This window comes from Mastigoproctus giganteus, chromosome 8 (assembly GCF_048544385.1).
Source record: "Mastigoproctus giganteus isolate SK-2022 chromosome 8, ASM4854438v1, whole genome shotgun sequence".
NCBI classification, from domain to species: Eukaryota; Metazoa; Arthropoda; class Arachnida; order Uropygi; family Thelyphonidae; genus Mastigoproctus; species Mastigoproctus giganteus.
The window spans coordinates 114442397-114468791 of NC_143582.1; the positions used below are offsets into that span (position 1 = coordinate 114442397).

Sequence of the window (26395 nt, forward strand, 5' to 3'; positions counted from 1 at the left end):
AGGTGACTATGGTGGTCTGAGACAGTATTTAAATTCTATATGGTGGGACCAACAGATGATGTTACCAACAGCAAATTCAAAATGGGAAGCATTCAAAGAATTTATCTTGGAAGCTACTAGGCTAACATACCAACTAAGAAATATTGTTCAGGCCTAAATGGAAGTCAGATGAACTAATGAGACATGTGGCAGAGAAGAAACATGTATGGGGATACATAAAAATTAATGGGTGACACGGAAGCCTATGATAGATATAAGTTGGTCTGTAACCAAGTCACAAAGTAGATTAGGCAAGCAAAGGTAGATTATGAGAAATCCTTGGCAAAGGACGCAAAGAAAAACAACAAAGGGTTCTTTACCTATGTAAACTCTAGAAGGAAAGGGATCACTCAGATTGGTCCACTGGATATCGAGCGTTCAACTGTTGATGATCCTGCTCAGGTGGCTAACAAACTAAATGAGTATTTTGCATCTACATTCACCCATGAGGGAAGGGGAGTGCCAGAGGCGAGTTAAACTCTGGCAGTGAGCTGGATAATTTTGTAATAACTGAGAGGAAAGTGGAGGAGAAATTGTTGAAGATAAACATAAAAAACTCACCCGGGGTGGACGGGATCTATCCAGTTATATTAAAGGAGGCAGCAAAGGAAGTAAGTAAACCCTTAGTCATAATTATGAGAGGTTCTTTGGACTCAGGGGAGGTACCCATAGACTGGAGATGTGGAAATGTGATCCCAATTCACAAAGGAGGATCAAAGGGCAACACAAGTAATTATAGACCTGTTAGTTTAACTTCTATTCCAGGGAAATTAACGGAGGCAGTGGTTAAAGAAGCATTGCAGGATCATCTACACAAGACTTCAGTTATAGCTCAGACACAGCATGGTTTTGTAAAGGGAAAGTCTTGCCTGACCAATTTGATTGGGACACTATGATGTGGTCACAAAAGAACTGGATGTCGGGAATAATTTTGATATGGTATATTTGAATCTTAGAAAGTCTTTTGATACTGTTGCACATGGAAGACTGCTGCACAAATTGGAGCAGTGTGGCTTTATCCCTAGCTGCTATGGATAAAGGGATGGTTGACTGGATATCAATGGGCACTTCTCATCGTGGACTAATCTTATTAGTTGAGTCCCTCAGGGTTCAGTATTAGGTCCATTGTTGTTTTCTGTACTTATAAATGATATTGATGATGGTATATCAAGCTTAATGTCCAAGTTTCCAGACGATACGAAGGTTGGCAGGGTTGTTAAGGACACTACTGACACTATGCTGCTGCAACAGGATCTAGAAAAGCTGAGCAGATGGGCTGAGAGGTGGCAAATGAAGTTTATCATTGACAAATGTAAAGTACTACATATGGGGAAGCAGCAATCCCAGAGTGACGTATCAACTCTGCGGTACTACACTGACAGTGGTAGAGAACGAAAAGGACCTGGGGGTAATTGTGCAGACAGATATGAAGTTTTCTGAGCAGTGCAGATGGTCTGCAAGAGTAGCTCATAGTGTCTTATCAATGATATACAGGAATTTTTCTAGCAGGGATAAGGAGGTGATTATCCCCTTATGTAAGGCAATGGTCAGGACACACCTTGAGTACTGTATACAGGTCTGGAGGACTCATTTTAAGAAGGATGTAGAGCTGTTGGAATGAGTACAGAGAAGGGGAACAAGATTAGTGAATGGAACAAAGGGTTGCTCTTAAGAAGAATGGCTTAAATTTTGAAAATTACAGTGCTTGGAGACTAGGCACCTGCAAGGTGATCTGATTGAGGTGTATAAAGCCCTGAATGGTTTGAGCATGCTCAATTCTGATGGAATTCTTCCTCTTGCTCAGAATAATCATTTGAAAGGGCATAAATTCAAATTGAGGAAAGACAGATGTAGGATAGTTGTTATTTGTTATTTGGTTTTTAGGAGCATTAGCAACTAAGGCCATATTGCTCCGAGGATATGCGGTGGTCATTCCCTGACCTTTACGCATCCTCCATATTTGGTGGTCACGGGCTCGAATCCCGGTCTAATCAAGAAGCGTGTGCTACGCACTGCCGCTCCTGCCCAGCTGGCTACGGAGGCGCCAGGTAGGATAGATGTGTGGAAGTTTGCCTTTAGCCAGCAGGTAGTTGGTTGGTGGAACAGACTTCCATCCTTTGTTGTGGAAGTTGATAGCTTAAATAAATTTAAGGCTGAGCTGGACAGGTACTTGGAACAAACGGAGAGGTGAAATGGGAGCCTTTTTTTTTTTTTTTTTTGGCTAATACTGCATAAGCTTGCTTTCTTGTATCATATTCCTCTACTAATGCTAATCTCTAACTAAATAAGGAAGTTGTGGTAACCTAAACCTAAACAAATAAAAAATAAATAAATGTGCTAATGTAATCCTAAACGAATTGAAAAAACTGTGCTAGCGTAATCCTAAAGGAATATAAAAAAAGTTGTGTAAATTTAATTTCTAACTGAATGAAAAAGTTGTGTTAGTCTTATTCCTAAATGAATATGAAGAAGCTGTGTCAAGCTAATTTCAAAATTTATAATAAAAAAAAAAAAAAATTAACTTATCTGCTTGAATAATGAAAAGCTATGCTGAATTCTAAATATAAACTTAATCTACTTTGTGATAATGTACTAGTGCACCAAGAAGATAGAATAAAACTAAGGCCTTCTGCATTATGTTGCTCAAGCTAACATGCAAGAAACACACCACTTCTGAAAGAATGTCTCATAAGTGACCTGCTAAAAAAGTTGTAGTAGCGACATTCTAATTAAAAATTGCTGAAAACACACACACTTGTAGACTTTTATTTAGCGTACATAATTTTTGCTGTGTTTGTGTATATTAATACATATATAAATATACATATATAAATTATGTATGCTAGTATAAAGCAGTTTAGCTAAATACAAAAAAAGCCAACTTGATAAGTGTGTATTTTTAGTCATCACTGTCACTACTTTCAACATTTTCTTTAGGTATCTTCCCAAAACATAATTCACAGACAGTCTACAAGTGATCCTTACAAACTCGTTCTAAACATGCTTCGCAAACTTTCTTCGTTTTATGATCTTTCTTCCTGGGACACTTGTAACATCTTCCTTGCTTGGTGGACACTGTTGGGAATGTCCAGGAATTTCTTCAGGTGGAATACAAGCATATTTCGCTGCTTTCGCATGAAGAGATTTTGGAAGAGTTACCGTGGCTGCTCTTTTACGGAGCTGTGGATTCACTATACTTTTTCCAATCTCTGCGAGAAACTCGCTTCGAGGGAGCCTCACTTTTGTATTATTGCTACGGAAAATAGCCAAGGCATTTATTCCAGCAATGTTCGAAATCCTTTGGAAAAGTATCATTGGCCACCTCCTGGTTTTCCGATAAGTAGTATACGTTCTACACATTTCATCCAAGACATCAACTCCACCTTTGGTCATATTATAAAACGTAATAATTTCCAGCTTTATTTTGTTGCCACTGTCAGGATCTACAGTATCGTAGTGGTGCTTAGTCGATATTAGGACCACATTTCTGGTTTTTTTTGGTACATAGGACACAACTGTGGTCTGATCTTGGAACGCGAACAAACTATTAGTTGGCTCGCGTTTCTTCAAGTTGACCAATTCAGCTGGTAGCTCACGTTTATTTTTCCGAAGTGTGCCAACAAGAGTAATGTTTTTTTTCTCATAATTTAGAAGCAGAGGCACACTTCAGAACCAATTGTCTGTGGTCAAATTACGGCTGTTTCCTTCAATTGGGCGAACAAGCCACATCACCACATCGAGGGGCAAATTTGAAAGGGCATATGGCCCAGGAGGTTGTCTCCCCACATAAACTTCCATATTGAACGGGAAACACATCTTAGCATTGGCTAATATAAATATCTTCAGTCCAAATTTTGGCAGTTTACTTGGCATGTATTGAAGGAATGAGCATCTACCCCTGAATGGCACTAATTGTTCATCTACAGTTACATACTCCGAAAGTGAGTAACATCTCTGGTATCTCTCCAAAAACATGAAAAAAAAATTCACGAAACGCTGCAAGTCGGTCCAATTCTTTTCTAATGTGTCTGTCACTCTTACTATCGAATTACATGGCCCGAAGGAGGAATGAAAACCTCTTATGGTCATAACTGGTGACAGCAAATAATGACCAAGTCCATCTTTTCACCACATATGTTCTGCGTTTATCCCTGCTAGCCCAGACATTCCTGACCAGATTAAAATACCTATCAAAGCTCTCATTTCATTGTTATCTGTTCTTCTAGCATCCTTCGCCATTGAAAAATCAGAAAATATATTATCAACATATTCATTAGTATGTTTCACTATATGGGTTATCATTTCATTATTGAAAAATAATAAAAAACCAATCAATTGGTGATTTGGCAGACTTACGTGCAGCCTTCACACCTGGTAAATGAATTATGTTACCTTGAGCTGCACGAATATTTGGACGAGGGGCAACTTTCCTCCACATCGTGCTTTTATCCTTCCCGATATAAACATCCTCCTCCTCCCGCTCCCAGTCAATGTCACTGCCGTCGCTTGTGACATTGACAGAGAGCTGGTCATGCTACTGTGATGATCCAATTTCCTCACAGAAGGAGCTATCATCTTCCGATAACTGCTCTTCAGCTGGCCTTTCTTGATAATCTCCTTCCAGGTAACTTCTATGCATGTTTTAAATCTAAGTCTGAAATCTAAGTCCAAAATAGGAATGGTTGTCACTACTTAAATTGAAGTTCTCGCATTGCGCAGAAGCAAGAAATGGGGAAAATCCCTTGAGGGATTTTCCCCATTTCCAACATTAGTAACTCTTTCTTGTAGTGAAAATAATTTTTTTGGGTGGGGTATGTGTTTTCACTTTGTACATATGTATAATTATGAAAACTTCTTTGCGGTAAATTCAGCAAATAGTAGTCAATAATCCCTCTGGAAATATTGGGAAGTGTTTCATTCTAACCTTGCGGTAAGATCAAACTATAGTACAGTAATCCTTTATTGCATGGAAAGTTGTCATCTAGAAACAATGTCAGGACAGTAACAATAAGTGTATGCAGTTAGAACAGATGTTTTATTCTGAGAGTCCCTTGCAGTGAAATTAAAGAGGAAGTTACCCTTCGTGTTACCGCAAGAAATTCGTTATGGTAGGGGAGATCAAAATCTTACGGTAAAATCAAACCATAGTACAGTAATCCTTTTTTGCATGATTTCTAGTTGTCATCTAGAAATAATGTCAGGACAGTAATAATAAATGTATGCAGTTAGAACAGATGTTTTGTTCTGAGAGTTTCTTGCAGCAAAATCAAAGAGGAAATTACTCTTCATGTTACCGCAAGTAATTCGTTACGGTAGGGGAACATAAACTGTCTTTTGTTCGACAGATATCAGAATTTGCAATATTCCCAAAGGGGAATAATTTCAGCTTAGAAGAGACAATGGACAGCATTCAATGAGGCAAACTATCCCTTTTCGTCAATTGGATATACTAGCCATAAATATATTGGAAGCTGGATTATATATTTCAAACATCACTATATATTTTGTCCTTGAATGCAAATGACTACACAGTTACTTTGGACTGACCTGATGTCTTCGGGTAAAATCAGTCTTTTGTTATAATTTTCTCAAATGTAATTGTATTTAAACAATTTTCCCAAATTGTTTGAATACAGGAATAATTTTTTAATTTCCAATGTGTATTTTACTATCGTATTTCCTTTCTTCAATAGGTATTACAATACATATTGAAGAAATTACAATACATGTTCTATCTACTGTCACAAAATCAAGGAAATCCATCAATTGGAAGCCACAGTGGAAACGGAGGGGGGAAAAAAAAAAACTTTTCTGTACTAATTGTTTTAGGGAACAGTATTTAGCATTTTTACTTTCTAACAATATTTCACATTATTGCTCTGTTACAATGTTCTGCTTTGTTGCTTTACGTTATTGTTGTAGCCAATTATATCATGCACGACATTTCATCACAGATGCTGAAGTTCTAATTAGTCAGTTCATCCCAGGATGCGGAATTACTAATTAGTCCGATTTTGTTCTGGTGCTCATTTGAGAAAAAATCCACAATAATTCCTCTGGAAATATTAGCTAGTGAACTGCATTATAAATTTCAAATGTCGCTGTATTGCTTATCCTTTGTATAATTGTGAAATTTTCGCCTTGTACAGATTTTTATTGTGGACACTTCCTTCGAGTCAGTAAAATTATCAGTGGTCATCCTTTATTATACCTAAAGTACTTTGTTATGTTGGGGGAAACAGTTTTTGCTCCTAATTGATGTAGCCCTCTGGAATTTCGCAAAGTGGATTATTTGAACACAACATACATTAGAAGGTCAGTAAAAGAGTTGATAATTGGTGGGCGGCATTCCGACAAAAAAATTTTCTGTTTATATTCCAGGATGACCAATATTCCAGTTTATATTTCTGTTTATATTCCAGGTCAGAGATCCCGAAATAGAGAGAGAGAATACAAGAAACCTCACCGCATTTAGCAGTCACCGACTCATCTGCCAAAAGCCACAGCAAAACAAGAAAAATAATGGGAGTAAATCTATTTTTCAGCAGAGTTTATCTTTTTATTGCGGCTCAGAACAGCATTATGACCGTGGATAGTGAATTTATTCGGCTTCTGTACTAAAACAGAATTTCTCCCTATGCGATGACATCAAAGCGAAACAAGCAAATATCTTCTAACAATACTTTTTGAGCAGCCCGTGATTCATAATCTGTTAGCTTTGTATTGTTAGAAAATATTGTAGTTTTGTGAACAATACACATTTCAAGAAACAATCCGTTATTCATAGCGGATGATTTTTTTTTCTTCTTTTGCACACGAGCTGGAACAAGTATAAGGCAGCTAGAAATAAAAATATTTTCTTGAAATTTCGTTAGAAGATCAAATATACATCCAAGGAAACTGCTGTTCCAATATTGTTCACTAAAAACAATTACAAAGAGCAAACTTTTTTTTTTTTTTTATCAAAGTGTTATCAGTTTTTACACCAGTTTTTCCCGTTTCCAACAGATGAATTTCCTTCATTTTCTGTTCGTAGGAGCAATACACACTGAAGAAAGGAAATACAATCTGTTCGCCTTTCATAAACAGTTGTTGCTACTGTTTTGCTTTATTGCTTCTTATGTCAACTAACAGTAGCTTGCATTTATCTTTTGTTTATTTTTCTTCGTCCCGATGTAACTGTGTGAAGACGATATAACGTAACATAGTTCCGACGGTTCACTCATGAACGGCAAAGTTGTTTATCAGAACTTCTGCTCTCTCTAAACAGAAATTCGCATACTTTACATCAAGAAATGAATCAAGTGTTGGGTTTCATAAGCTCTAGGCTAGTTACGGCAGGAATAGAAAAATAAATTGAAAAGGTCTAAAAAAATGCATACTTGATGTCACATTTTTGTCATTTGCGTGAAATTCAATAGGTTTTAAAAAGTGATGTGGGAAAATTCAAGAAAACAGTTCTGGCTCCAACTATAGCGAGTTTCAGCTCTTTAATTAAAGTAAAAATTATAGAATTAACTTGCTGAACCCAGTTGGGGTTGGAACGTACCCCACTAGATGAGAATACGGTTAAACGTCCAGTGGGAATACTTGTCTTAAGGGGGAAGTCTTGTCTGACTAATTTGATTGGATACTATGATGTAGTCACAAAGGAACTGGAGGCAAAGAATAACTTTGATATTAGCATTAGCATTAGTAGAGACATTTGATGCAAGAAAGCAAGCTTATGCTTGCTTTCTTGCATCAAAATACCTGTCCAGCTGAGCCTTAAACTTATTTAGTCTATCAACTTCCCCGACAAGGTATGGAAGTTTATTCCACCAACCAACCACCAGCTTGGCTAAAGGCAAATTTCCTCACGTCAATCCTACATCTGTCTCTTCTCAATTTGAATTTATGCCCTCTCAGGTGATTATTCTGAGCAAGAGGAAGAATCCCATCAGCATTGAGCATGCTCAAACCATTCAAGGCTTTATACACCTCTATCAGATCACCTCGCCGGTGCCTAGTCTCCAGACACTGTAATTTGCAAATCTTAAGCCTTTCTTCGTAAGAGCACCCCTTTGTTCCATTCACTAATCTTGTTGCCCTTCTCTGTACTCGTTCCAGCATCTCTACATCCTTCTTAAAATGAGGCCTCTAGACCTGTATACAGTATTCTAGGTGTGGTCTGACCATTGCCTTATACAAGGAAATAATCACCTCCTTATCCCTGCTAGAAAAATTCCTATATATCATCGACAATACACCATGAGCTACTCTTGCAGCCCGTCTGCACTGCTCAGAAAACTTTATCTGCTTGCACAACCACCCCCAAGTCCCTTTCATTCTCTACCACTGTCAGTGTAGTACCACAGAGTTGATACGTTGCTCTGGGGTTGCTGTTTCCCATATGTAGTACTTTACAATTGTCAATGTTAAACTTCATTTGCCACCTCGAAGCCCATCTGCTCAACCTTTCCAGATCTTGTTGCAGTAGCATAGTGTCAGTAGTGTCCTTGACAACCCTGCCAACCTTCGTATCATCGGCAAACTTGGACATTAAGCTTGATATACCATCATCAATATCATTTATAAATACAGAAAACAATAATGGACCCAATACTGAACCCTGAGGGACTCCACTAATAACATTAGTCCACGATGAGCAGTGTCCATTGATTACCACTCTCTGTCTTCTCCCCCTCAAGCATCCCTTTATCCACAGCAGCAATTTGCCTCCAATGCCACACTGCTCCAATTTGTGCAGCAGTCTTCCATGTGCAACAGTATCAAAAGCCTTTCTAAGATCCAAGTATATAATATCAAAGTTATTCCCTACATCCAGTTCTTTTGTGACTGCATCATAGTATCCAATCAAATTGGTCAGGCAAGACTTCCCCTTAACAAAACCATGCTGTGTCTGAGCTATGACTGAAGTCTTGTCTAGATGACCCTGCAGTGCTTCTTTAACCAGTGCCTCCATTAATTTTTCAGGAACAGAAGTTAAAAAAACAGTTCTATAATTATTTTTGTCGCCCTTTGATCCTCCTTTGTGAATTGGGGTTACATTTGCACATCTCCAGTCCATGCGTACTTCCCCTGAGTCCAAGGAAGCTCTCATAATTATGGCTAAGGGTTTGCTTACTTCCTTTGCTGCTTCCTTTAATATAACTGGATAGATCCCATCCACCCCAGGTGCCTTTCTTGTATTTATCTTCAACAATTTCTCCTCCACTTTACTCTCAGTTATTACAAGATTCTCTAGCTTACTGCCAGAGTTGAATACACCTCTGGCATTCCCCTCGCTGAATAACTCCTCATGTGTGAATGTCGATGCAAAATATTCATTTAGTTTGTTAGCTACCTGAGCAGGATCATCAACAGTTGAACCAACAATATCAAGTGGACCAATCTGATTCATCCCCTTCCTTCTAGAGTTTACATAAGTAAAGAACTCTTTGCTGTTTTTCTTTGCATCCTTTGCCAAAGATTTCTTGTAATCTGCCTTCACCTGTCTAACCTCCTTTGTAACTTGGTTACAGACCAGCTTATATCTATCAAAAACCTCTGTGCCACATGTTGTTACGTGTTAATTTGTATGTATCCCATGCATTTTTCTTCTCTGCCATACGTCTCATTAGTTCATCAGACATCCACTTAGGCATAAACCTTGATGGTTGGTTGGTTATTTGGTTTTTAGGAGCATTAGCAACTAAGGCCATATTGCTCCGGGATATGCGGTGGTCATTCTCTGACCTTTCCACATCCTCCGTATTTGGTGGTGACGGGCTCGAACCCCGGTCTAATCAAGAAGCGTATGCTACGCACTGCTGCTCCTTCCCACCTGGCTACGGAGGCGCCATAAACCTTGAACAATATTTCTTAGTTGGTATGTAAAGTCTAGTAGCTTCCAAGATAAGTTCTTTGAATGCTTCCCATTTTGAATTTGCTGTTGGTAACTTCATCAGTTGGTCCCACTGTATAGAATTTAAATACTGTCTCAGTCCATTGTAGTCGCCTTTATGAAAGCAATAACCCTTCCGTTTACCTCTAATGGTGGTTACCTCTTTGAGTAAATCCCACTTCAGCACACTGTGATCACTGCCACCTAGTGGTTCATTTACCTGCAGTTAATGCATGAACAATCACTACTGATAATCAAATCAAGAGTATTACTCCCTCTAGTTGCCTCCCAAACATGCTGATGTAGAAAACAATCATCCAATAAATCCACAAAAGCCTTGCTAGTGTGTGAGTGACCAGCCCCCAAATCCCACTCAATATCTGGGAAATTAAAATCTCCCATTATAAGACTCTCTGATTTACTGGCCCATTGTATTTCCCCGTACAGTTTCTTATTATACTCATCAGAGTCATTAGGCCTATAGCACACTCCTACTCTCAATTTTGATCTCCCAATGCTTATGTCACACCAAACTGACTCGACACTGCACTGTCCAGCAATGTCGACTGGCTTCACTTCCTTGGATTTTATGTATTTCTTAACTAATAGCATAACCCCTCCTCCCTTCCTACCCTGTCTATCCTTTCTGTATACATTGTACTCCCCAAATTCCAGTTCTGCATTCCTTATATCTGTGTGACACCACGTCTCTGAAATCCACACAATATCTGCCTTTGATATTTTGAGCAATACCTCAAATTCATCAAATTTATTTACTAAACTCCTAGCATTGGTGTACATGCAAGTATACATGCACCTGTTCTTTTTCTTAACTACCCTAACACAACCTATGTGTTTATTTGTACACCAATGATTCCCAGCAGTCTCTGAACTATCCTGCATCTTATTTTCCATGCTGCGGCTCATTTCAATAGAAGCAGTGCAAGAATCACTTTCACCTCTGCCAGTAGCTACTGTTAATCTATTAGTCCTTGTATCCCCCCAATCTAGCAGTTTTCCGACCCACCTAACACTGCCTTGATAGCATCAGTAAACATTCTTGCACCCTTTCTATTTAAGTGTATCCCATCCCTGTAGAAGCAGTCTCTCCTGTTAACAAGTACAGACCAGGCTGAAAAAAATTCTACCCCTTGAGGCTTGCACAATCCTTCCAGGGCCGAATTGATCGACAGGGCTCTCATCATATACTCCCTCCTATCGTGTCTGCGCAGAATTGCAGACACTTTCAAATTCAACCCTAATTCACAGCTTTTTTTCAACAGTGAAATAATAAGATATCATATATTTGGATCTTAGAAAAGCATTTTATACTGTTGCACATGGAAGACTGCTGCACAAATTGGAGAAGTATGGAATTGGAGGCGAATTGCTGCTATGGATAAAGGGATGGTTGAGTGGGAAAAGACAGAGAGTGGTAATCAATGGACACTACTCTTCGTGGACTAATGTTATTAGTGGAGTCCCTCAGAGTTCAGTGTTGGGGTCCATTGTTGTTTTCTATATTTACAAATGATATTGATGATTTTACATCAGGCTTAATGTGTAAGTTTGCAGACGATACGAAGGTTGGCATGGTTGTTAATGACACTAATGACAGTACACTGCTGCAACAGGATCAATAAAATTTGAGCAGATGGGCTAAGAGGTGACAAATGAAGTTTAACATTGACAAATGTAAAGTACTACATATAGGAAGCAGTAATCCCAGAGTAACGTATCAACTCTGTGGTAGCATAGCACACTGACAGTGGTAGAGAATGAAAGGGACTTGGGGGTGGTTGTGCAAGCAGATAAAGTTTTCTGAGCAGTGCAGACGGGCTGCAAGAGTAGCTCATGGTGTATTGTCGATGATATATAGGAATTTTTCTAGCAGGGATAAGGATGTGATTATTTCCTTGTATAAGGCAATGGTCAGGCCACACCTTGAGTACTGTATACAGGTCTGGAGGCTTCATTTTAAGAAGGATGTAGAGCTGTTGGAACGAGTACAGAGAAGGGCAACAAGATTAGTGAATGGAATAAAGGCTGCTCTTATGAAGAAAGGCTTAAGTTTTGCAAATTACAGTGTCTGGAGACTAGGCACCTGAGAGGTGATCTGATTGAGGTGTATAAAGCCTTGAGTGGTTTGAGCATGCTCAATGCGGATGGGATTCTTCCTCTTGCTCGGAATAATCGCCTGAGAGGGCATAAATTGAAATTGAGGAAAGAAAGTTGTAGGATAGATGTGTGGAAGTTTGCCATTAGCCAGCGGGTGGTTGATTGCTGGAACAAACTTCCATCTGTTGTTGTATTAGTTGATAGCTTAAATAGATTCAAGGCAGAACTTGACAAACATTTGGATGGGTGATCTGGAAACTAGTGGATGGGTGAAATAAGGGGTTTTTTTTTTTGACTGATCCTATATAAGCTTGCTTTCTTGCATCATGTGCCTTTGCCAATGCTAATGTAGGATGGCAGTATTAAATTTTAGATTGTATTTTTCTGGCAAACAAATTCATGCAACCTGCTCACTGAGAACATGGCTGAATCAATAGTGCATCATATTTTTAAATCCTTTATTTCGATTTGCTTCTATATTTAATACTTTTTTTCATTTAAAGTCTGTATCTAAAATGTATAAATTTAAATGAAGTTTAAACTGTTAAGTACCAAGTACTTGTTTTAACATTTTTCATGACACAACATACACTGAATATTAAAGAATCAGTCAAAATTTTAAAAGGCATGCATTTTGAAAAGACTACTGTCACTGCCAATCTGAAATTAACCCAATTACTGTTCATATATATAACACAGTAGAGTTCATTTGAAGATAGTGAGACAACAAGCATTAAAAAAAATTGAATAATTATCAACTGATTACTTTCCACAGATGTCCGGTAAAATGTTGCTTGGGTCACTATATGTAAACAACACACACACTGAGCTAATATGCATATACTGAATCACTTAAGAAGGTAGACCAATCAAATTAGATGAAAGCTAAATAACAAAGAAAAGAAATTCACAAGTTATCACAGATTACATAGCTCTGTCATCTTTTTATGATTCTAATAAGAGAACAGTGTTATACACTGCAAATAGTTTAGAAAGGGTTTGGATTTTCATTGATGTTTTTATTATTTCAGGAAATTGATAGTTGAAGAAATTCTTTCTTCAACTTCAAGCAAAGAAATGTCCTTCGCAAAACATGAAACTGTTTTTCACCACAGCATTGACTCCACGAACTAATCATCACTTTACAAATTTCAATGGCTAACTTTCCAAGTTGACAACAAAATTTATCATTCATTTCGGCATTTTACAGGACATGGGGAAAAACAGGAGAGAAAAAAAAGTGTTCACTGAAAAGCAGCTTTCTGCTATATTTTGCATAATAAGTTAAAAACTTATGTGCACATGCAGAAATGATGCTGTGAGCCTGCTCACAATATTTTAGCTAATTTGTTTAGATTAACCAGTATTTCATTTAATCCAAATTTGGATGAACAATATCCCACTGAAAACTTTAATGCTAGGCATTCAATTAGAAAAAATATAATTTGGCTCTTACCTTGATTCCTGACTCAATAGATATATGTGGGTCTGATACTAGTTCCATTAACAAGCATCTCCAAAATCCATCTACCTCTTGGTATTTAGTTTCAGCATTAAAAATACACCAAGCAAACCATGGGCAGGATACTGTAGATACCTCAGGCAATAAAGAAGGCAGAGGTGCAGAGATCCGAGATGATAGAAAATACCAAAACGAGGAATTCTTAACAGGAGGAGTAGCAGATTTTATCTTCAGAAACAAACAAACAAATTAAAACAAATTTTAATTAAGATGTCAACAAGAATAACAAATGCAACTAAATGATTTAAGGATGACCGTACACAATTATTTTCTCCCAATATTTATTCAAATACATAAATACTGTGAAATTTCAGGGAAGTCTTTTAGCTAATACACTCAAAATGCAAGAATATTTGCTGATGCTATCGAGGCAGAGTGAAGTGGATCAGAAAACTGCTAGCTTGGAGGGATACAGGGACGAAGAGATTAACAGTAGCGGCTGTCAAAGGTGAAAGTGATTCTTGCACTGCTTCTATTGAAATGAGCAGCATCATGGAAAACAAGGTGCAGGGGATTCCAAAGACTGCTGGGAGCCATTGCAGAACAAATAAATACATGGGCTGTGTTAGAGTAGCTAAGAATAGGAACAGGTGCACATATCCTTGTGTGTAAACCAATGCTAGGAGTTTGGTAAATAAATTTGATGAATTTGGAGTGTTGGTCAAAACTTCTAAGGCAGATATTGTTGGGATAACAGAGACGTGGCTTCACACAGATATAAGGAATGCAGAACTGGAATATGGAGAGTACAATGTGTACAGGAAGGATAGACAGGATAAGAAGGGAGGATGGGTTATGCTATTGGTTAAGAAACACAAAATCCAGGGAAGTACAGCCAGTCGACATAGCTGGACAGTGGACTGTCGAGTCAGTTTAGTGACACAAGCACTAGGAAAGGAAAATTGAGAGCAAGAGTGTGTTATAGGCTTAATGACTCTGATGAGTATAATAAACACCTGTATAGAGAAAAAAGTGGGCCAGGAAATCAAAGTGTCTTATAATGGGGATTTTCATTTCCCAGTTAACCCCGGGGGCTCACATCTGGTGAGTATGGGCTTGGCAAACCCAGGGTCCTGAGCTGGATATCATCATTCTTCTCTTTCTTGGTGATTCCTTTCTACTTCTCTCTCTCTCTCTCTCTCTCTCTCTCTCTCACTCTCTCTCTGTCTCTCTCTCAGGGGAACTCGGGAATTTTTTTTTTTTTGGCTGGTGCAGCATAAGCCTCAGGCTTCCTTGTACCATGTGGCTAATAATAATAATAATAATAAATATTGACCGGAATTTGTGGGTTGGTCACTCACACACTAGCAAGGCTTTTGTGGATTTATTGGATGATTGTTTTCTATAGCAGCATGTTCAGAAGGCAACTAGAGGGATTAATACTCTTGATCTGATTATCAGTTGCGATTCTTCATGCATTAAGAATCTGCAGATAAAGGTACCACTAGGTGGCAGTGATCACAGTGTGCTGTAGTGGGATTTACTCAGAGGTAACTACCATCAGGGGAAAAAGCAAGGGTGTTTGCTTTCGGAAAGGTGACTACGGTGGTTTGAGACAGTATTTAAATTCTATATGGTGGGACCAACTGATGATGTTATCAACAGCAAATTCAAAATGGGAAGAATTCAAAGAATTAATCTTGGAAGCTACTAGTTATTTTGTACCAATTAAGAAATTATGTCAAATATTTAGGCCTAAAGGGATGTCGTCAGATGAACTAATTAGACATGTGGCAGAGAAGAAAAATGCATAGAATACATATAAATTACCATGTGACACAGAAGCCTATGATAGACATAAGCTGGTCTGTAATCAAGTCACAAAGGAGATTAGGCAGGCAAAGGTAGATTATGAGAAATCTTTGGCAAAGGATGCAAAGAAAAACAGCAAAGATATCTTTACCTGTGTAAACTCTAGAAGGAAAGGGATGAATCAGATTGGTACACTAGATGGTTCACATTGATGGTTCAACTGCTGATGATCCTGCTCAGGTGGCTAACAAACTAAATGAGTATTTTGCATCTACATTCACACATGAGAAGTTATTCAGGGAGGGGAATGCCAGATGTGTATTAAGAAGGTGTATTAAGTACCTGGAGTGGATGGAATCTATTCAGTTATATTAAAGGAGGCAGCAAAGGAAGTAAGCAAACCCATAGCCACAATTATGAGAGCTTCTTTGGACTCAGTTGAGGTCCCCATGGACTGGAGATGTGCAAATGTGATCCCAATCCACAATGGAGGATCAAAGGGAGACACAGGTAATTACAGACCTCAGTTTAACTTCTGTTCCAGGGAAATTAATGGAGGCACTGGTTAAAGAAGCATTGCAGGATCGTCTAGACAAGATTTCAGTTATAGCTCAGACACAGCATGGGCTTCATAATTGGAAGTCTTACCTGACAAATTTGGTTGGATACTATGATGTGGTCACAAAGGAACTGGATGCTGGGAATAACTTTGATATCATATATTTGGATCTTAGAAAGGTTTTTGATACTGTTGCACAGAGAAGACTGCTTAAAAAATTGGAGCAGTGTGGCCTTGGAGGTAAATTGCTGCTATAGATAAGGGGATGGTTGAGTGGGAGAAGACAGAGCGGTAATCAATGGACATTACTCTTCATGGACTAATGTTATTAGTGGAGTCTCGCAGGGTTTAGTGTTGGGTCCATTGTTGTTTCTTGTATTCATTAATGATATTGATGATGGTATAACAGGCTTAATGTCCAAATTTAGAGATGATACGAAGGTCAGCGGGGTTGTTAATGACACTAATAACAATGTGCTGCTGCAACAGGATCTAGAAAAGTTGAGTAGATGGGCTGAGAGGTGGCAACTGAAGTTTAACATTGACAAATGTCAAGTTGTTGTTGTTGTTGTTTTGGTTTTTAGGAGCATTAGCAACTAAGGCCATATTGCTCTGAGAATATGCGGTGATCATTCCCTGACCTTTCCGCATCCTCCGTATTTGGTGGTGACGGGCTCGAACCCCGGTCTAATCAAGAAGCGTGTGCTACGCACTGCTGCTTCTTCCCACCTGGCTATGGAGGCGCCCTGTTGTTGTTGTAATTTGGTTTTTAGGAGCATTAGCAACTAAGGCCATATTGCTCCGGGGATATGCAGTGATCATTCCCTGACCTTTCCGCATCCTCCGTATTTGGTGGCTCATGGGCTCGAACCCCAGTCTAATCTAGAAGCATGTGCTACGCACTGCTGGTCCTGCCCACCTGGCTACAGAGGCGCCACAAATGTTAAGTACTGCATATGGGAAGCAGTATGCCCCAGAATAACGTGTAAACTGTGTGATACTACACTGACATAGTGTGCATAGTATTAGGGTCAGGCACCACCTGTGGTTTCCCACATCTGCGCCATATGTTCGCTGTGAAGGAATACAGTTCTTCTGTAAATGCTAGAAAAGTAGTTGTGTGTTGTATATGATATATTGCGTTAGGTTCTGTTATGTGTTCTGGCATTTGGCTGAACGGCCCCTATAGGGACTTCATATTGCCCGCACACGCACCACTAGGAGGTAGCCAGGCTGCCCATTATTCTCTGGCTTGTCTCCGCCAGGGTCACCAGAGTTTCCTGGACGGAGACAAATCGGTACTACACTGACAGTGGTAGAGAGTGAAAAGGACCTGAGGGCATGGAGATATGAAGTTTTCTGAGCAGTGCAGACAGTCTACAAGAATAGCTGAAAATTTGCCAACTAGCCATCTAAATAAAAGGTTTGTTGTTTGGACATTTTTAGCATTAGCATCAGCAAAGGCACATGATGCAAGAAAGCAAGCTTATATAGAGTCAGCAAAAGAAAAAAAAAAAAAAAAAAACCACACACACCTGTCTCATTTAACCCATCCACTTTCTCCAAACATTTGTGTCTAGTTCTGCCTTGAATCTATTTAAGCTATCAACTTCTACAACAGATGGAAGTTTGTTCCAGCATTCAACCACCCACTGGCAAACAGCAAACTTGCACATATCTATCCTACAACTGTCTTTCCTCATTTTGAATTTATGTCCACTCAGGCGATTATTCCTGTATATCATTGACAAGATATACAGAAATTTTTCAAGCAGGGATAAGGAGGTGATTATCCCCTTGTATAAGGCAATGGTCAGGCCATACCTTGAGTACTGTATACAGTACTCAAGGTGTCTCAGGACCTTGTTATATGAAGGATGTACAGCTGTTGGAACGAGTACAGAGAAGGACAACAAGATTAGTTAATGAAAGAAAGGGTTGCTCTTACGAAGAAAGGCTTAATTAAGTTTTGCAAAGTACAGTGCCTGGAGGCCAGGAACCTGCGAGGTGATCTGACTGAGTTGTATAAAGCCTTGAATGGTTTGAGCATACTCAATGCTGATGGGATTCTTCCTCTTGCTCACAGTCGACTGAGAGGGCATAAATTCAAATTGAGGAAAGACAGTTGTAGGATAGATATGCAGAAGTTTTCCTTTCGCAAGTGGGTGGTTGATTGCTGGAACAAACTTCCATCTGTCGTAGAAGTTGACAGCTTAAATAGATTCAAGGCAGAACTAGACAAATGTTTGGAGAGAGTGGAGGGGTGAAATGAGAAGGTGTGCGTGTGTGTGCGCGCGCACGTGTGTGCGTGTGTTTGCGTGTGCGCGTGTGTTTTTTGACTGATGCTATATAAGCTTGCTTTTTTGCATCATGTGCCTTTGCTGAAGCTAATGTTAAAAATGTCCAAACAACAAACCTTTTATTTAGATACGTACTGAGGCCAAAATCAAAAGTTCAGGTAGGATATCCAAAACCTGGCTGTTAAAAACCAGAATTGTCCAAAATATGAAATGACCAGCACAACTGGATGATGAACTGGCAAATTCAATTACACTAAAGTTAAAATATATTTAATTTAAAGATTTCATACATTCCATTTGCAGCTTTGTATATATGTATTGATTATATGTCTGGTGCCCAGCAGGCCACCAGAGTGCCATCTAAGTTTGGCAGGCAAGTGGACTCTCATCTGCCTTATACTCATGACAGAATTAACAAGCAAGTCCATAATTTACCTATTTTATTTCTAATGCTATACAGCTTGGGCGATGAGAATATTAAAAACTTAAATTTGGGAACTCAAATGGGCAATTTGGTTTAGTGCTAACATAATGACTTAGCAGTAAACTGAAAATTATACCTCTGCTATTAATGTTCAAATTTTAACATTAATTGGAAAAAAATTAGTAGACAGCTACCTTGATGACACAACTTCACTAAAACTGCTGAATGGTTGATTGATTTAAGAATTCTTTGCACAAGAGCTACTGCATCTAAAATGCACCAGGACATTTTTATACGACAGTTGTGTTCTTATTTGTATTTTCCTGCTAATAGTTTCCAGTAGTCACTGACTATAGCTTGCTTCAGAGATAATATTTGGTTTCATATCTAATTGTAGTAATTTATTTTCTTGAGGAACTGAAAAACATCTGCTATATTTTTCCTATCTTCTAGAGATAGGATAAGAGATTTTGAGAGTGAAGAAGTGATGTTTCATTAACTCATTGAAGCAGTTTCGGTGCTCATCTGCAAAAGCTGGACAAGTAATCAGTACATGTTCCACTGTTTGTTGTGTGTGACAGACAGAACATAGAGGGGGATCCTCTCCTCGCAAAAGATGAGAATGGCTGAAATGCGTGTGTCCTATTTTTAACCTTGCAAATATCACTTCATTGTGTCTATTTTGCTGTATTCTGGATTTCTGTGGTTGCAGCAAACTTTTAATCTAATGCAATTTGTTATTGGTTAGTACTTGCCATTGCTGATGCCAATGAAGTATCCCACTGTGATGAATAACTTGTTTGTAGTCTGAGAAAGGGATTTATTTTGATGCAGAAATGTTGTTGTTGTCTTCTTTAGCAGCTCTAAAGAATACATGGTAACGAGCAAGCAAGCTGTAAAAGAAGCTTGCTTGCTCGTTACCATGAATTCTTATATGACTTGGGATCCAGCAAAATCTAGTGTTACGATGTTGTTCAAGGAGTTTTGATACTTGGTATTGAATTTGCTGTTGTAGTAGATGTTTGTTAGAATTGATATTTTGTATCGCCATCATGGAACTAAGGGAGTCAATGAAAATGATGCTGTTTTGGGAACTTGAATGGTCAATTTGGTTTAGCAAATTGACCATTCAAGATAAGGCAGATTATGAGAAGTCTCTGGCAAAGAAAAACAATGAAGACTTCTATGCTTATATTAACAATAGAAGGTCCTTGAGGTCCTTTGATCCTTTAGGATGTCACATATTCTCTCAGATATGCCAATAACTTGTTTGTGCTTACACTCCTGGGAGTCTAAAATGCTGATGGAACTGATATTCAGGTGACACTCAAGTCAAAAGGACCTAATTTCGGTGTAGTCCGGTTGGTCTGTGCAAGCCAAATCCTCTGCTTGCACACTCACGATGGTTGGACTGTTAGTCACCCTGGGTATAAACCCCATGTGCAAGTCCTGAAATACAGCACCTAGCACACTGTGGGTGACCACCCAGGTGTGAACCAATGTAAGCAGCGTTTGAGGTGTGGCACCCATACCACATGGATAAATGTCTCCCCTCTACATTACGAGGTAACACTAGGTGGTAGATGACTTTCATGAACTGGTGCAAATCCTTTTTAGTCTCCAGAGCAGAGCTTCACTAAACTCCCGCCTCTCTTCCGTCATGCAGTATGATTGATATCTTTTAAGGTTATGATAGACATCATGGCGAGATCCCATCTTACTTACATTTCGAAGGTGCATCTCGAAAACGGTGTTAACAGGCCACCATCTAGTTAGTACACTGGACCAAATCCATTGGTAACTCTTTGGAAGGTTTCCAGATCAGCTAGTATGTAATCTCGCTGCCTCTACTCTGCCAGATAGTGACTGGAGTGAGTCCAAATAGTGTGTAAGGGAGGGGTGTTGTTGTTGAGGCCATATTATCTTAAGGATCTGGGTATATTCTTACCATGTGTATGCCATATCCAAAAATTTCATTACTTCATACAGCATGTCCCCCCCCTGCACACACCTTTTCTTACTACTGATTACACCATGAATTGTCAAACTAATAGAGCAAACTTATCTGCAAAAAGATCTAAACTTCCTAAACACTTCATTCATTACACAGATATACGAGGTCTCAGTTCTAATCTCAATGATGTCCTTTCCCACTTACAGTCTGCCAAACCTCATATACTTATAGAACCTCAGTTATCAATTGATTCAATCACTGCTCAACTTAGTTTTCCGAATTATTTGTTGTTTGGTTTTTTAGGAGCATTAGCAACTAAGGCCATATTGCTCCGGGATATGCGGTGGTCATTCCCTGACCTTTCTGCATCTTCAGTATTATTTGTTGTATGATTCCTTTCACTTCAAAGGTAGTACTTGTGTGTATGTCTGTTCTGGTATTCCCTGTCAGAGACAGTTATTTGGAATCTCTTCTTTTCAATTTTCTGTGGGCCAAAAATTATAGAAGATTTTGGTCACCTAAAATAAGACTTGCTTTCCCATTTCATCTGCATATAGAAACTCTTGTCATATGTTTCACAATCTCCTGGTCTGTAGATTACTTCCACTCTCATTATAACTTAGCTTCCAACTAACTCACACCATACAGATTCTATTGTGGTAGATATAACATCACACTCGGCAAAAACTCTTTTTGTGCTCAGGCTGCATTTGATAAAAATGCATGACCCCACTACCCCTTCCATCTTTCCTAAATACATACCATAGAACAAGTATGATGAACTGATCATTCCCAATTTCCTGGTGGCACCATGTTTCTGAGATTCTGACATTCTCTTGCATATTTTGGGCAATCAAGAATGATGGTTTTTTTTTTTTTTTGTTAGTTGTGGCGCATCGGCTTCTGGGCCATAATGCACCTCCCTAATATGTAAGCATTAGTTGTCCCTAGAAGTACTTGCTATATCCTCAATCATAAACATGCAGACAGTATTACTAGTTCCCACAAATTTCATATATCGGACGAGTATAAAATGAAGTGAAAAAAAAAAAATAATAATTAAACAGTAGATTAAAATAGATGTTTACCTTAACTAATTCAAATATTAAGTCACTGAGTTCATTAAGTGTATATATGTCTTGAGATGCCATCATAACAACTTGATCAAGCAAATAATAAACTTGACTTTGTCCATTTGTCTTAATTGGAAAATCCTGTCTATTTTCACTCTGAATAGTTCTTAGCAATATCCTCACCCACAGTTTGAGCAATAAACATGCAGCTTCTTTAGCAGAATTTCCAGCCAAGTTTACCTGAAACTGTAAAATTACATGCTATTAATTAAAAATGATATCTAAAGCTGTAAAAAAAAAATAAACAAATGAAAACAAACTATAATAATGATATCTGAAGCTGTAAAAAAAAAAAAAAATAAATAAACTATAATAATGACATATAAAGCAGTGTTTCTCAAAGGGTGTGCCGCGTCACATTAGTGTGCCACAAAATTTTCCAAGTGTGCCGCGAAATCTTAAAAAAAAACTAGCGTCGTTTTTATTTTAACATCATTGTCCGAATATACAGTACATACAATACCATTAATAAGTATTACCATTAATGGTATGTACAATACCATTAATAAGAATAAAGTACACGAAGGATCTTTTTATTACGAATTGAAATTGACATATCCGAATACAGGGGCGCCTGCAGTTCAGGCGCCAACACTATTTGAATAAAGACCAATTATCTGTCGCTCGCAGATCACGTGAATCGGACCGACGCGATACTGTATAAGTGCGCAGCGCCCCTGAATTAGCTCATTAAGTCAAAATAAGGGATCCCATCTCTAGTTCTCTGGGAGTTGTACGCGTAGGCATGCGGCGTATTACGTGTTTATTTATATATATCGTATTAATATTGTCATATTAAACTGTGTTTGTGTTGTAAAGTAAATAATTTAGGGTTATTCTACAAAACCGTTTTTTGTTTATTAGAAAAAACTGAAAATGGATATACGAAAATTTTAAAATAAAAACAAAACTATTGATGTAGGCGACAGTAGTTCTGCAGCAGATACAAATATATCCATTGAAAATAGTGATAATATGAACAATACCAGCGCCGATGAATCTTAGCCAAAAAGATCGAAAATTAGTACAAGAAAATATAATGAAGATTACTTAAATTTTGGTTTTACGTGGACAGGGGACATAAATTTCCCCTTACCTTTATGTGTTGTATGTGGACATAAAAAAGCAAACAGTGCAATGGTTCCTAGCAAGCTAAAACGCCATATGGAAAAAGTTCATCGAAATTTGATGTCTAAAGACAAAAGGTATTTTGAACGATTAATGACAAATAGTGCCAAACAAATACAAAAATTGGAAAACACAATAAAAGTGTCTGACAAAGCACAAATTGCCTCCTATGAAGTAGCGCAACTTATTGCACAAAAAGGGAAACCTCATTCGATTGGAGAAACGTTGATCGGTCCTGCTTATCGTATAATGGTGAAATGTATGTTTGGCAAAGATGCAGAAGCTGAAATAAATAAAATTCCTCTTTCCAACGATACTATAAGTCGAAGAATAATCGATATGTCGGAAAATATAGTAGAAATGTTCAACAAAAACTTGATGGTCAAATTTTTGCTCTGCAAATAGATGAGTCAACAGATATCAGCGGGAAAGCACAATTAATGGGATTTGTTCGATTCATTAACGGAGATTTAATTATGAACCAATTTTTATTTTGTCAAGAATTGCCAGGAAGAACGACAGGAACGGAAATATTTAATTGTGTAGATAACTTTTTCGAAAAGACAAAGTTATCATGGAATTTTTTTACAGGCAATTGTACAGATGGTGCTGCATCGATGATCGGACCTGAAAAAGGTTTTTTGGCGTTTGCAAAACAAAAAAATTCAAATCTTATTTCTACACATTGCATTATTCATCGAGAAGCTTTAGTAGGCAAAACTCTCCCGACAGAATTAAGCATTGTACTAGATGACGTAATAAAAATTTTTAACTATATTAAAAGCAGACCTTTAAAATCAAGAATTTTCAAAGAATTATGCGACAGCATGGAATTTAACTACAATTGTTTATTACTACATAATGATATTCGTTGGCTTTCTAGAGGAAAAGTTTTAGCCCGTGTATTTGAATTGCGAGCAGAAATTTGTACATTTTTTAAAAATGAAATAAATACAGCAGGAAAACAAAAGAATCGTATGAAAATACAAAAATTTTATGATTGTTTTAAGAATGAATTGTGGTGTGCAAAACTGGCTTACATAGAACATATATTTGCACATCTTAATATTTTAAATACTAGTTTACAAGGGCGAAACGAAAATATCTTAACGTCAACAGATAAGTTAATTGCTTTTGATAAAAAATTATGCTTGTGGATGAATATACTTGATGAAAATAATTTAGCTATGTTTCCTAAGTTTCCTGAACAGATGAGAAATTTTCTTGCACCAGTGGTGAAAAACCATTTGGAATTGCTTCAAAAGGCAATAAAAACATATTTTCCATCTATTAAATCGGAAAAATATGACTGGATTCGAAATCCTTTTATTAATGATACATCAAACTGGAATCTTTGCCTTGAAGAAGAGGAAGAACTGATTTCCCTTTCATCCGATAGAACATTAAAAATCAAACATTCGGAATTTCATTTGGATACTTTTTGGATTTCAGTCAGAGATGAATATCCAAAGTTATCTAAAAGAGCAATAAATATTTTACTCCAATTTTCTACGTCATATTTATGTGAGTTAGGATTTTCAACTCTCACTAACATGAAAAATAAAAAACGATCAAGATTGGAAAATGTTGAAGATGACCTGCGAGTTGCTCTGTCTGAAATAAGACCTAATATAGCAGAAATAACAAAACATCGCCAATCACATATTTCACATTGACTATAATTTTTTAAATAAAAATTCATTTGATTTCTATCAAATATTTGAATAATTTAAGGCTTTGTTGAAGGCGTACATATTTTCTTTTTGTAATTATTTATTTAATTATTTTTATATTTTATTTTGGTTGTAAGAATTGTTTGCATAACACAGATATAATATAAGTATAAATAAAAAAATTGTTAATATTATTTTTCGTTCTATTTATTTAATTTAGAAATTTCTTCTTCTATGACTATGTAGGTGTGCCGCGAAATTTTTCTTCTTTGGAAAATGTGCCACGAGAGTAAAAAAAGATTGAGAAACACTGATATAAAGGATGCTTGTAAATTTCAATGACAAAATTATATGGACAATTCCACTAGTTCTTCAGACCAAACAAGTAAAGCAGTTCCTGAAACAATTCAAAACAGTTTTGAAAGGTCAAAAATAAAAATAATTAAAAAATAAATAAAACAAGAATAAGATCTTGGTAAAATGTTTATTCACACTGGTATATGCTGCATAATTTTCACTACTTCAGGTTATTATTTTTTATTTTTCAAACCCAATACATTTAACCCAAGCACAGTACTAAGTACTATAGGTTCTAATACCTCTTGTGTTTGGGGTTCACATAAAAAAAAAAAAAAAAAAAAAATATATATATATATATATATATATCTATATCTTTTTTTAAAATTCATATACATTGATAGCTCCAAAACTATTCAAGATCAAAACAAACACTTCAAGGAACTTACTTTGGCAAGTAAAACCACCCTTATAATTTTGAAGGTGTAACTTCAAAACGTCCCACTACACATATGGGCACCTCCGTATCCAGGTGGGCAGGAGCAGTAGTGCGTAGCACACGTTTCTTGATTAGACCAGGGTTCAAGCCCATAAACACCAAATATGGAGGATGCAGAAAGGTCAGAGAATGACCACCGCATATCCCCGGAGCAGTATGGCATTTAGTTGCTAATGCTCCTAAAACCAAAATAACAACAACGACTACACATATGTTGAATTAAATTTTAATTTAATTCAACTCTTCACATATCGTGTACCTCATGTTCAGGAGTTTAACAGACTGGCTTAGAGGCAGTCATAAATTGATGCCTTTTGCTGTTCCGGTGATATAGCAGGAACCTTGAGACCACATAAACGATTGTACTCTTTGCATGACCAATATTTCTGGTTTTTCTGGGTTGCTTGGTTGATTTAGTAATTTCTTAGGCACATCAGCAACTATGGCCATAGTGCCCCCATACATAGGGTAAGAATTTATGCTATTTACTGTCAAATAGAGATAATAGCAAAAAATAGTACCAGCAAGTTAGTTTTTTAGCTAGTTAAAGGAGGTGGTATACGTTAATCATTTTAAGAAAGGTAAAAAAGCTTGAGACATTTCATTTATTGCCTAAAAGTGACGTAAATGAAAGAGAGTCTTCTGTTGGGCTAGAGTGAAGAGATTCTGACATTCTCTTGCATATTTTGGGCAATCAAGAATGATGTTTTTTTTTTTTTTTTTTTTTGTTAGTTGTGGCGCATCGCTTCTGTGGCCATAATGCACCTCCCAAAGTTATTGCATTTTCTACTCTGATACAAGTCCGAGGTGGGATTCGAACCCGCATTGCCAGGAAAGCACTTCACTCACCTGGCTAGACTGGTCGGCATATGTTTTATTGAAAGCACTGTGTTGCAGTGATGACACTCGTGGGGGGGGATCTCCCCTCTTAATAGATAACTATGAGTGATAGTTGTGTGACCTATTAGTAGGCGTGCCAATATTACCTCCTGTTGTCGAATTGAGATTAAGCTTGAAAGTCATCGCTCAAGATTTGGCTTAATACTTTGGAACTTATTGTTATATTGATTTTTCCATGATTACTGCCAATGGTACATGCATTCTGCCTGCA

General features: G+C 37.6%; 1 protein-coding gene across 1 annotated transcript in view; it reads right to left on the bottom strand.

Moving 5' to 3' along the window:
• Positions 1–26395, bottom strand: part of Epg5 (ectopic P-granules autophagy protein 5) — a 1526775-nt gene that overhangs the window by 988434 nt on the left and 511946 nt on the right. The window contains exons 20-21 of the mRNA XM_090380318.1: positions 21643–21873; positions 13500–13733 (exon numbers count right to left, since the gene is read on the bottom strand). Coding sequence (XP_090236444.1) covers positions 13500–13733; positions 21643–21873 — 465 coding nt within the window. The remainder of the gene's footprint in view (positions 1–13499; positions 13734–21642; positions 21874–26395) is intronic.